The 12,595-nt window shown below is 42.7% G+C and overlaps 2 protein-coding genes across 10 annotated transcripts in view; both read right to left on the bottom strand.

Annotated features, from left to right (window-relative positions):
- The window catches only part of fam189a1 (family with sequence similarity 189 member A1), an 84,452-nt gene extending 80,436 nt beyond the window's left edge, over positions 1-4,016 (bottom strand). The window contains exon 1 of one of the 2 annotated variants that reach the window (XM_047581706.1): positions 2,960-4,016. In XM_047581706.1, coding sequence (XP_047437662.1) covers positions 2,960-3,208 — 249 coding nt within the window. In that variant the 5' untranslated portion in view covers positions 3,209-4,016. The remainder of the gene's footprint in view (positions 1-2,959) is intronic. The other variant, XM_047581707.1, reaches the window with a different exon arrangement.
- Positions 4,017-5,170: 1,154 nt separating this feature from the next.
- tjp1a (tight junction protein 1a) overlaps positions 5,171-12,595 on the bottom strand; it is an 86,423-nt gene continuing 78,998 nt past the window's right edge. For 5 of the 8 annotated variants that reach the window (XM_047581720.1, XM_047581719.1, XM_047581721.1 and 2 more), the window contains 8 exons: positions 12,403-12,485; positions 12,111-12,272; positions 11,886-11,992; positions 11,511-11,758; positions 10,955-11,103; positions 10,655-10,875; positions 9,875-10,018; positions 5,171-6,923 (listed from right to left, as the gene is read on the bottom strand). In XM_047581720.1, the coding sequence (XP_047437676.1) occupies positions 6,829-6,923; positions 9,875-10,018; positions 10,655-10,875; positions 10,955-11,103; positions 11,511-11,758; positions 11,886-11,992; positions 12,111-12,272; positions 12,403-12,485 (1,209 nt within the window). In that variant the 3' untranslated portion in view covers positions 5,171-6,828. The remainder of the gene's footprint in view (positions 6,924-9,874; positions 10,019-10,654; positions 10,876-10,954; positions 11,104-11,510; positions 11,759-11,885; positions 11,993-12,110; positions 12,273-12,402; positions 12,486-12,595) is intronic. The other 3 variants (XM_047581726.1, XM_047581725.1, XM_047581724.1) reach the window with 2 other exon arrangements.

Genomic DNA, 12,595 nt, shown 5'->3' on the forward strand with positions numbered 1-12,595 from the left:
AGAGACTGGCTGCATGTCAGCAGAGATGAAGAGTTTAAGGAGTGTGGGATGATCACAAGAGCTGATGCGAGAAAGAGCAAGATATTTGGAGGAGTAGTTGTTGGCCAATTGTGTGTGTGTGTGTGTGTGTGTGTGTGTGTGTGTGTGTGTGTGTGTGTGTGTGTGTGTGTGCAGCCACATCTAAATGTGCCTGTGTGATATTCCGCTGTCAAAGATGACTCTGAACATCAAAGCTGTGAAAAAGCTTTTGTCCGGAGTGTGGAAAATAGGGATGAGGGAGACAGATCAACTGATATGCAAAACACTGAGATGGCAAATGTGACTTAATGTTGCTGAGTGTGTGTGTGTTTGTATGTATATATAAATATATGTGTGTGTGTGTGTGTGTGTGTGTGTGTGTGTGTGTGTGTGTGTGTGTTTGTTGGAGGAGGAGAGACAGCCAGGCTGCACTCAGCAGTCATCGCTCATCACTCTTTGTAGGAAGTCAAGATTACTCTTTCTCTCACTGCGACTCTGATGAAATCCCACAGCACCAGTCGTCACACAGAGATCCTTAATGGTGACTCACAGTGAATGCACAGACTCCCGCAGAGCACACACACAGGTTTGGGAGGTGATTTATTGTCACCTTCATCATTAGCTCAGTTCAGCGGCACGGCAGGAACTACGACATCAAGGCCCCACGCTTCAGCACAAACTACATGTTCACGTTCAAAGAGCCACATTTGTGACGTAACACACTTCACAATTCAGATGAGACCTCAGCTAGTCTACACATTAGGGACGATTATTCATACAGCGACCTCCTTTCCAGTTCTTTTCGTCTGGCTCACCACCAGGACGACTATTAACTGCTTAGAGACATCACTCACACACATCGTACTGGAGAGAAGGAATACCATACCCCACTAAACTTCAATTATAAATGAAGCTGTTGTTTTCATATACATGTGTCTTACATGATTATATCCAACAACTGAGCTGTGGAAGGCTTCCTGTTTTTCACCCACACAAAATTACTGGTCAAGACGTACTTTTGTAATGAAATCACCTTCTGGATACTTTCCAGTAACAAATAATGCTGCACTTTATTCTGCTATACTTCTATCAGCCACAACATTAAAACCACTGACAAGTGAAGTGAATAACACTGAGCAACTAGTCAGTGTCCTGCTGGGAAATATTTGGACCTGACATTAATGTGGATGTTACTTAGACATGAACCACCCACCTAGACCAGACCAGACACCCCCACCCCATAGCAATGACACTCCTTGATGGCAGCAGCCATCCACAGCAGGATGCAGCCTGACACAGACACACACAAAAACAGGAATAACTCAAAAACACATGAAGAACAGCACAAGGTGTTGACATGGGCTCCAAATTCACTAGATCCCAAACTGATCAAGTATCTGTAGCCCTCCACTAACAGCATTCTGTTACCAGACACCACAGGACGCCCTCAGAAGACCCATGTCCATTCTCCGATGAGTCACAACTGTTTTGTAGGAACAAGGGAGACCTACACAATATAATGTTATGCCTGATCGGTGTATTAAGACACATAAGGCCAAATGGCAGACCTGACTAGTGTTATTTTTCAGAACATATATTTTGAACAAAAGCCTTGGAGACACTTCTGTCACCTACTCAGACGCGTCTGGATTTTGATACGACTGAGGCTGACGTTTCCTGCTGCAGGTGTGTATACACCTGACTCAGCCAGTCCCGACCTTCTGCTCACCAACATTATTTTCTCTTCATTTTGCCCTATTCATTGATTGAGTCAGCGTCGGTTGATATAATCTACAACTCTAGCCTTGTGAAAAACATTTTGATGTGTCTCACTTGAGCACAGGTGCAGTACATTCCCATTAGCCCTAAAATGCTAGTTTATGTGATACTGGTGAAACAGACTGTGAGGTTCATTCTATGCCTTTCGAGGACAACGGATTTCAATAAATGTGCTTCTCTCTCTGAAATCTAAATGGGTGACTGTGAACATTTGGACACATGTGCGTTGGGAACTTGTAAAACTTGTGGAACAAACAAATAAAGAGCAGAGACGATGATGTTTTCTCAGTACGTGCATCTCAACGGTGCATCAGGTTTCGGTGCCCAAAGATAACACAAAGGTTGACAGACCAACGACGACCCCTCCACACTTCAGACCAATCAGCTCGAGGCACCGATCAAGAATGTGCTTTGACCTTTGAACTCCGACCCCAGCGGTTACTTGCCATTCCCCTGTAACCATACACTCCCACACAAACAGGCAAAAAAACACATGCTCTGCCTCCCCTCCACCCTCCTCTTTCTCTCTCTCACATGCACACACAGATGGCCCTGATGCCACAGACCTCCCCTCACCCATGCACTCTGCCCCACTGCCTCTATAATTAATGGACCAGGCCTGCTCTGGGTCTCTGGCAGAAAATCAAGGAAGTGTGTATTCATAAATATTAACAGGAGCCAGGATAGAAATTTCACATAAAGGAAAACAACAGCTCAGTGGTGATTCTTCCAGAGGTATCATACTGTACGCTCATTAAAGGCTCCAGTACTGTCGTTTTAAAAATATCCTCTGTGTGTATGTGTGTGTGTGTGTGTGTGTGGTACCATGGTATCACTGGTTACCAGAGAGGCTCTGCATCCTCAGCTAATTGCAAAAGGCTGGCTCCATCCTCTAAAATCCATTCAGAAACCTCATTTCCCATTTTTCATGGCAACGGCACAACAATTATTTTAGCTCTCTGGATGAGAATAAAACATCTGGACCTCTTTGGAATCACTACATCCCGTTTAAATGTTTCAACTCAGGGGAAAGCTTTTGCGGTTAGTCTCTCAAATAGGCTTATGATTTTAGTATTACACCCTTTTTTTTTTTTAAGCTGGGAAAACTTAGGCGACATGATGAGTGATTCAAATACAAGCACCGTGTCATTGTTGTACTCACAGAGAAACCTGCCCAGAAGGGACAGGAGTGCCGGACTCTGGGTGATGTGGTGAGAGCCAGAGCTGCGAAGCTGACAGCCAGGATGAGACTCCCGAGGACCATCTGAGAGACCCCCAGAGCCAACATGATCCTCGTCCGGGTCCGGTACTCCCTCAGCCGGGAGAGACTCCGGGACAGCGACGCCGGGCTCAGGGATCCCGGGCCGCCCATGCTGCTGCTGCCGCCGCGAGGCAGCGCGTTCACCGGCATTGTCAATGAAGCGAGCAGCCGAGTTAGACAAACGCAAGTGTGGAGTGTGAGCACAATAGCATCCAAATAAGAGCAGAAGCGCCGCGTGTCCACCCGCAGTGAGCTGGCGAACGGTGTAACTCGAGGTCAGTGCCCGACGTGGATGATCTCCATCAATTAAGACGCTCGCTCCAATTAGAGGTGCGCCGAGGCTGAGGGGAGGAGAAAGGTGAGCGCAGAGAGGACTGGACCAGGCACCAGATGTTTACCACAGCACATAGCACACACAACGACGATACGAATACGCTTAAGTCAGAATTTACTAAATAAACCTCCGGAGTTGTCCTTGAGTGCTCCAGCAGAGATCCCATTCTTCAAAAGTCAAAGCGCAAAAAAGAAACAAACAAAAAACAAAAACGCATCATCCTGCTGTCAGCCAGCCTTGCACCATTGTCATGCTGTCATGCTCGCCTGTGCAGGCTCCCCCAACAACTCAAAAGCGAGAGATGCGCGCACTCCTCGAAGATTAAAACACGGAAAAATAGAAACGCTGAAGATCACGCTAATATTTGACGGTTTCTGAGTGTCCGAACAGCGAGCAACGCTTCTCCTTCTCCTCCTTCCTTCCTTCCCTCCTTCCTCTTCTTCTTCTGCGTGAGGCACCAGCCGTGGTTTTCACAGACGACAGCAGATCTCAGAGCCAGGACAGGAGATGCACACTGCGCATTGGAGATGTGCCACTCCGTGCGTGTACATGGCGGCGAGCTGCAGGGAGACTGTTTTACTACGACCGTGAAAAGGGGGAGGTGGGTTCTCCTACTGTAAGACAACATCAAAAAAAAAAAAAAAAAAAAAAAAAAAACTGCTTGTGATTTGTTAGCGCGGCCGGTGATGTAGTGATGTAGTGATGGATCAGGTGGGACCTGATGTGCAGCCGAGGATCATCATATAACAAAAGACATGAAAAAACAACAGTTTCTAAAATGTTCTTTTGTTGAGAAAAAAAAAAACACATTAAAGAAAATTTAAGTCCAGGTGGACTTCAACGTGACTGATGCGGCCCAGCTGCAGCCGCAGTGTGTTGCAGAAGGACTGCATCGTCATTTAACACTGGCTCCGTGTTGCCCTTCATCATGCAGGCTGGTCCTGTCAGGTATGCGACACACCTGAGGAGGATTTTTACCATAAGAGCTCCTACAAGTCAGACTCCCTGCTCTTTAATTTACAGAAAAAGTCTTGACGGGGTTCAGTTTGTAGCTACTTGGTGCTTTGGTGAGACCCGGTAGTTCCAAACCTTCCAAAGAATCAAGTGAAGATAACAGATATTGTTATTTTAATGATGTTTCCACAAATAATATCAGATTAAGAGAAAATCAGATAAACGTTCTCCTTCTTGCTCTACATCCTCCAAAAATCCGTTCAGTGGGCAAATATCTTAATTACTTGTCATCAATTAGGACCGTCTAGTTCTCTAGACATATTCTATATGAACCTATAATTTGAATGATCTACAGTCTGCGTATGCAGGTCTAAAGGTCTAAAATATTTTTTGTCACTTATTCGTAGTTCATCTGCGCCATCTAGCGGTGATCCGTGGGAATGGCATGGTGCACCATTCCTTTATTGGATCAACACTGAAATACAATAGAACCACAAAATTAACAAGGAACAAACACGGCGTAATTTTTAATTAAAAATGCCCAAAGTGTATGATCTCAAGCAAACTGGTTTGGAGCTGTAATTTATCTCATGTGGCAGGGAACTGGATAGTTTAGAGTTTCAGACTCTCGGCTATTTGAAAACAGCTCCAGTGGATCTGATGAACATTTTTCCCTACATTTATCAAAATGATGTATAATAGAAAGCCTAATAGCAACCGCCATCATTATAAGTGAGAAAATACATCAATCACAGCTGCTTATTTTAGAAAAAAGAAAAGAGGTTAAATTTGCAGTTAAAAAAAAAAAAACTTTTCAGACAGCCTTTATTTTAAAAATGATTTTATTTATTAATACAGTGGTATACTTAAAATTGTGTTGCAGAGGAGGAAAAAAAAGTCAGCCAAACGTGAAGAGCTAATAACCAATTAAAGCCGTGTTATATCTAAAAATAAAACAGTACTGGTGTGCCATACATAATATATTGTCTATTAGTACAAAAATACATTTAAGGGCACACAATATAGCATCCAGTATCACAAATCCGTGAGGGGAACACTTTGAGAGCACACCCTTCCAAAAGAACATGTTTTAAATGTGTTTTAAGCCAAGTTCCTGATCGGTATGTGGCCACAAAAAGACCTTATTGTAACATGGCGTCAATATGATGGTAGAAAAGGTGTGATGTGTTATTGTTATGGTTACAATTCCAAGGCTCGAGGGTATCTCACAATATCAAGATAACCACGCTCACTTTCCTTTGCTTTTTAAAACATGTTTTCTCTAAGTTTTATACAAAAACAAAAGACATACAAAAAGTTCATTTACAAACAAAAGAAACAAGGCAATATGCTAGCTTTATTTACAGCCACTTCTTTTCATTTTTTTTGTTGTTTTTAAGTAATGCATAGCAGATAAAAGAAGAGCATACCTTTGTTATCTTTTATCAACCGTTATTGTGTGTGCTAAACCCAAGTTTCTTTTATACAGTGGGTTCACAAAAAATGGCAACACAAATGACATTATACCATAATTTATCATAACTTATCTTTTTAATGAAAAGTGAATAATCTGCAGATAAGGCATCACTGCTTATTTGTGTGTGAGTGCTAGAGTGCACAGAGAACAGGACAGAGGGAGAGGCGCAGAGGAGAGGCAGAGAGATGTGAGGAAGGAAGTGTAGATGCTACTGGACCTGAGTAAAGAACATGCATAGATCTCCCTCAGGCTGGAAGGAGAGACGCGGTGCTTGGCAAGAAAGGAAGCTACAAGGGATTACTGTAGGAAAAGGAAGAACAAAGGAAGGAGTGATGGAAGAACGTCTCTTTGAGTGTGCTGCTCGGGTTCATATCCAGCTCATGTTTTGCCATCTTTCCTTCACCAGATACTTGCAAATGTCTTCACCTGCCTCAAACCTTCAATATAATTCCCTCAATGTGGAGAAAAAAAAACAAGAAAAACATGGCGATAATTCTTCATATTCAGCCCCAGCTGTCCGCTGATAATTCAATTCATGAGTAAAAATTTAGTAAGTCTTCCCTATACTACTATATATACTGGTGGCATATATAGCATAAATATACTGACACACAGTTTTTTGAAGCACGTATGTTGCCTCAAACTCCATCCATCCATTTATATTCATGTAAGAATTACATTAAACATTGCTTTATATATAGTGTCAGTCCTCAGAGACATGGGGCATGCATCAACCGTTTCATTTCACATCAAAACTTCAAATTGAGGAACAGTTTAAAGAGAAACTTTCATCTCGCCTTCATCCATGGGTGCAGTAAACAGCACTGACTGGTTCTTCATGCTCCTTTGTGTGTCGCGTTTGTATGTTTGGAGTGCATCCGTCAGTGTATATACACTATGCGTGTGTATGTGTGTGTGCGTGTGTGTGTTTATGTGCGTGTCCATCTTCTTCATTTAGTCCCCCATGGTTCCACACTCAGTAACATCACACCGGCTGGTCCGTCCTTAAAAGTGGTCAATGAGCACAGACACACAGTTGGCTCCCACCAGGTAGTTGGGATCTCCGGGGAGAGACTTGTTCTGCCAGCTTTTTGGGTCACCTGAGGACAGACAGATGGGGGGATGATGAATGATAACAGCTGCTTTATGTAAAATTCATGTTGGAATACATTTCGTTAGCACCAGCCGCTACTCTTTATATCAAACCTTTGAAAAAAAGAAAGAAGAAGAAGAAGCCAGGACCTACTGTTCACATTTAGAAAAAAAAAAAAAAAAAAACGTACTGCTTGACAACATCTACTTTGCTTTGTAAGCCATGTGGAGTGCATGTTTGTGGCATAGATCCGAACGCAGTGGCACAAGGGACTAGTGAAAGCTCTTTCATATTTTTATTGATTGTCCTCAGACCCTTTTAGACAGCAAATTAAACCTCAGCCACTGTGAGGTCTGGGTCTAACTGCTATTATAAACACACAGGTCTGTGCCAAGAGGAAAGTTCCAGCAATCAATCAGAGCCAGCACAGCCAGCTTGGCAGAGGTCCACTGACAGAGTGCAGCGACCACAGAACATGTGACAAAACATATTTGCTTTAAACATGTTTTAAAGTGTTGAATATTCTCCAGTCCCAGACTTCATTTAAAAAGGTAACCGCTGAACAAGATGTTTCCCTCCCAGTGTGTTTGATGGAGGTTTTAACTTTCTTCTAAACTGTTCTTCTTACTGTTACTAATCCTATTTCTACGTATTTACTACACACATAGTTGTGCTGATTTCACACATGAAGTTATCAAAGATAAACTAGGCGGCTGAATGTGAACAACTTTCTACTGTTTTCATGTCCTGGAGTGCTGCATGTCAGACCTGCGTGGTCTCATCAACCTGCCCGGTCTTCACGGCCTCCTACAGTTGTCCACTCCTACCTGGATGAACAACTCTCCAACCTGCCCATGATTCCTCTTATACTCTCAAACTGTCACATAAAATCAGCAGGTAGGCAAAATAAGCCAACTTCTCACATATCAAACTAATTTCTTTAGTCCACTTTTTTGCTCAAACTACAAGAATGTATATCACAAAGAAACCCAGGGGATCACTGTTATGACGTTGAAGGAACCATGGGGATGTTTTCAGGTAGATATTTACCTGCATGGTCAAGTTAAATGAGCTCAAATTAAGGAATTTACTTAATCCATATGTAATACTTAATTTTGCTTAAAAACAACAAGTTGCCGATACAATTTCTGAATTAACTGATTGAACTCCAGTGTATCCTCAAGGCACAATATGTACAAATGTATATGTGAAAGTACTTGTAATGTGCCTTTAGATGAATGAAACTAAATGGGGCCCTCACTGATTAAAGCAGCACACACATACGGGTGTTGTACACCTCTACAGTATACCTATAATAGTTTCTGCAGATATCAATATCAAATTCAGTTCTTCATGGTGGAAAATCAATCATTATAAAGTACTAAACTGTATCACAGTGGTTCTGTTTTAAGTATTTTAACAAACACAGCGATCATGAAGAAGAAAACACAGTACAGAAAACACGTAGAAGAAATAAGATGCAGAGACTTGTATAGGAGTAAAAGAGAGAGTCAGGGAAGCAAAGTGAGAAGGAAAGCACAGAAGGGGACATAGGAGGCCAGAGAGTGGCCTTGCTTTACAATAAGAGGATTACGGCACGGCCTGATAATCCTCCAACAATTCAGAAGGACAACAGAGTGAGCCGACATCTCATTCAGCCCTTCAAGTCTCATCCTTAAAATGAGGCTAATTAACAGCTAATCCTGACCACTGCCAAAATTACCACTGATTTGAAGACGGGGCACGACAAGGACAGCGTTAAGACAAGTGAAAGGAGACATTAGTTACTTTCTATACTTCTGTTCTTCTTATCCTCAGCAGAAGCTCCACTTCTGAATATACCTCAGGCCTTTCTCAGGTTTAAACCCACTTTACTGGATTACATTACAGATGTAATAACGTCCTCCTTCAAGCAGTTTATCTTGGTCTTGATTTCCATGAAGTAGATTTGTAAGTGGTTCTTTTATCTCGTGTGTGCCGTAAATCATTTGGTGTTTAACAGTATTCTATTAGGTGGATTTAAACAAATGTATGTAGTGGTCAGCTGTTCTACTGCACCATTATGTCACTCAGATGTTTTGGGTGCGCAGAGCCTAAAGTGATGAGCAGGTGATTAAGTGTAATCATCTAAATTATGTGTTGCTGGAGATAGTTCATTTAAGAGATTTACTTAAACATAGCTTCTCCCAGTGAGAGCTGGGAGGGAGCTCATCTACGGTATTAGCATCTTCTTCTGCCTTCCCTCATTCTATACCTCCACCACACTCTGCATTACAAACTTTAAAGCTACAGTCTGATAAAAACACGTTGGAAGACAGACACTAAATTTAGAGAGCTGCATTTTGACATGATAACAAGATGTCTTTGTATAATTTCTTTCTATGCAGATAATGATGGGAATTATCGGTCATGACCGTGTCCCTATTTCTATGAAAGATCTACGAAAGACGTTTGTTCTTCAGGTCAGGATTTGGGTGGCTATGTGAGAAAGATCCTTCTGAGCAGAAAAGCATGCATTATCATTGTACATGAAGAAAGTGAATCATTGCACGGCCAAGCATCCAATGCATGCATGGTGAACAAACTGAGAGAAGCTTGTTAAGATGGTTAAGAAAGCAAAGAGAGAAAAACTGCACCTATAGCAGGTTAAATGAATGGAACGTGAAAGAAACAGTGATACAGCATATGAGACTGCGTGGATAAGTTAACCAGCATAAATGATGAAAATGAATCAACCAGAAGCCATACTTAAGAAAAAAAACAAAAAAAACAGATTTTCCCCCAAGATGGATTCTCAGATTATGATCATATGTAGAAGATTTCATCCCTGGATGATGTTTGATAGGAAAAAAAAGAGAATCAAAACTAGGGGTAAAAGCTGATTTAACAGTGAACCAAATCAATTTTTCACAAAGCCAGCCCAAACGACCCCAGAAGAACAGAGAGAGCACAGCATACCCGACGAGGAGTCGGAGGATTTTAGAGCAAAAGACCAACCATCAGGGGTCATTGACGCACAGTGAGGTAAGCGTAGCTCCACAGGCTTCAAAAACTTGAGGCCATGAGGTCCACACATCACCAGTGGGCTGAGCAGAGTCTCTCCTGTAAACACAGACAAGAAGCATGTCTTTAATTTCAAGATGTACACACACAAGTTTCACAAGTTTTATCCTTCAGTCTAAGTTGGTGCTGGATTTCTACTGAAAGAAGTCGCGCATTATCAAATACTGATTCACATCAAAGAATGACACGATCAGGATTAGGGCTGGACAGTGTCCTGTACTTAAGATCATTGTATCGCCACTATACACCTATAGAGATTCACTGTCACAAGACACAGCAAGAGAAACAGAAGCAGGCCACACAGTGAAGACTCATCTGGACCTGACTGACATGGACTTTACTGGACTTCTTAAAGGGGGACAAACAGAAGGTGTACCTCATCCACACAACAGCCACTAGGATTTCTATACAAATGGTATATGAACACATTTTAAAACTCTGTTGAGCCAATAACAGAAGCAGTTTAAGGTACTAATCTCAGAAGGTGTGTCACAGAAAGCAACCACTACACAGTGACACTATATTTTACATTGATATCACGTATTATATTAAGTACCAACTAAACCAGCAGTAATTGACGATCGTCTCTTTAAGTACAGTACTTTAGAGTCTTATGCACAATTAAACTCGAAAATGGAAAATGTCTTTCTCATTCATGCATTTTCAAGGAGTTACCTTTCTCCTTGTCCAGCGGTGGCAGGATGCTGTTGTCTCGACAGACCTTAAAGTAGATCTCCTGCTCCACACCTTCAGGGATGGCGCCCTGCGGGATAATTATGCTGACACCAGTTTCAATGGAGCTCAGAACGCCACCGTTGCTGTTGAAGATACCACGAGCTGTTGCGACCACTGTGTGGCCCTCATCTTCATCATCATCATCCTCCAGGGCACTGGGGCTGGAAAACAAATATCTTTCCTGTCACACTTTCATATCCAACAAAGCCTGATCGAATCTGTCCAGACAGAGTTCGTTACCTCACAGGGATGGCCTTAGGCACAGCGTTGACATTGTTGTGCTGATATTTGGGTCTGTGGTCCATAGTGCGTGTGAAAGTGTCCAGGCCACTGTCGTGGTCTGCGTTCTGGGGCTGCGGGGGAGGCTTCACTGGACTAGAGCTCCGACCCTAATCAAATGCAGGAGAGTTAAATGTGGTATTTTATTGATTTATACAAAGCCCTTCCTTGTTGCTGGGAAGTGCTTTGACCTTGTTTGTCCTCACTCCACCAGAGGTGGAGTCGTGTCACATTGTGTTCATTGAAATCTGATGTTTATGATTGAACTGCACCAGCACTCCAGCTAAAACCTGACTAGTCTTATGATATAAAGCACAAGACAAAGGACTGTCAGAAAATGGCAGCTGCAGGACTGAGTCCAGTCTGAAGAAGCTACTTGATGATACTCAACAAGTCCGTTTGCCTTTGTTTTAGCTTTGTTTTTGTTTTTTGATAGACCCGAACATGGATGCCTATCTTTACAGATATGCTCAACAGTGTTTGACTTACGTACAACCTCTGGCCAAACTACGCCTACCTTTGGAGCAATCTCCGGCTTGTCATTGGGAAGAAGGTTGTGGTTGAATTTTGGACTGTCAAACATCCGTGCAAAAGGCCTGGCAGAGGTGGTGTAGGGCTTGGGCACGTAGCGGTTGTAGCTGGATGTAGGTGGAGCCCCGGTCTTTGGAGGCTGTTCACTTGTGCCATTAACTGGAGCCTTCTCAGGAAAACTCTTGTGAGGCAGAAAGTTGGTCTGGACAGTGTCTTCTCGGGCAGGAGGCTTGGCTGTGAAAGAGAAAGAGTGTGTGTCACTCTGGTAGTGCGTGTGTGTGTTTGTATTTGGGTGATGTCTTATTATGTAGAGTGTGCTGTGGATACCCATGTATCTTCGCTAGGAAAGAGTGAATCTTACCTTCAGTTGAGGGTTTGGGCAGTGTGGCTGGTGGCAGAGACGGTGTCACCTGGGGAACTGGTTCATATTTTTTCTCCACTGGACTTGGTTTCTCTACTGACTCCATCCTATATCATAAGATCAAAACCAAAAATATGTGATTCCCAGTAAAGTGGCATGAATATAAAAAGGAGTCTGTCTCCTTCAAGTATCCTGAATGGATGGGACTATCAATAGGAGCAGCACCTGGGGTAGCTGTGCGTTGTTTGTGCTTGTGGTTTGGTGGGGCCGGTCTGAAGTTTGTCAAAATAAGACAACTGTTTCCTGTAGTAGTCCTCATCCTCATCAGGGTCATAATGGTTGGAGCGCACGATGTCGTCAGCCACCTTGGACTGTGGCTCTGGAGCTCTGGGAAGGTGCAACAAAAGAGTTAAGAAGGGAAAATACAAGGGCCAAGTGAGAGCACCAGAAGAAAAGTTTACAAGACCAAATGAGAAAAAAATGAAGTGTGTGTTAGAGCAACACAGCTATTGTTTACCTAAAAGTCTTTTCTTGATCCAGGTTACTCAGAGAATTCGCCTTAGGGATGACTCCACCTGCTTTCAAGGGTAAATCGGCTGCCTAAAATAGTAAAAACAGTGAGCCTTTTCAGTAGGATAATAAATTTGAAGGTTCTCACCATTCGATGTGCTAATTTACTGAAAAAGGACATGCACAAGGTAACTTCTGTA

The sequence above is a fragment of the Mugil cephalus genome, chromosome 3 (assembly GCF_022458985.1).
Source record: "Mugil cephalus isolate CIBA_MC_2020 chromosome 3, CIBA_Mcephalus_1.1, whole genome shotgun sequence".
Classification (NCBI taxonomy): Eukaryota; Metazoa; Chordata; class Actinopteri; order Mugiliformes; family Mugilidae; genus Mugil; species Mugil cephalus.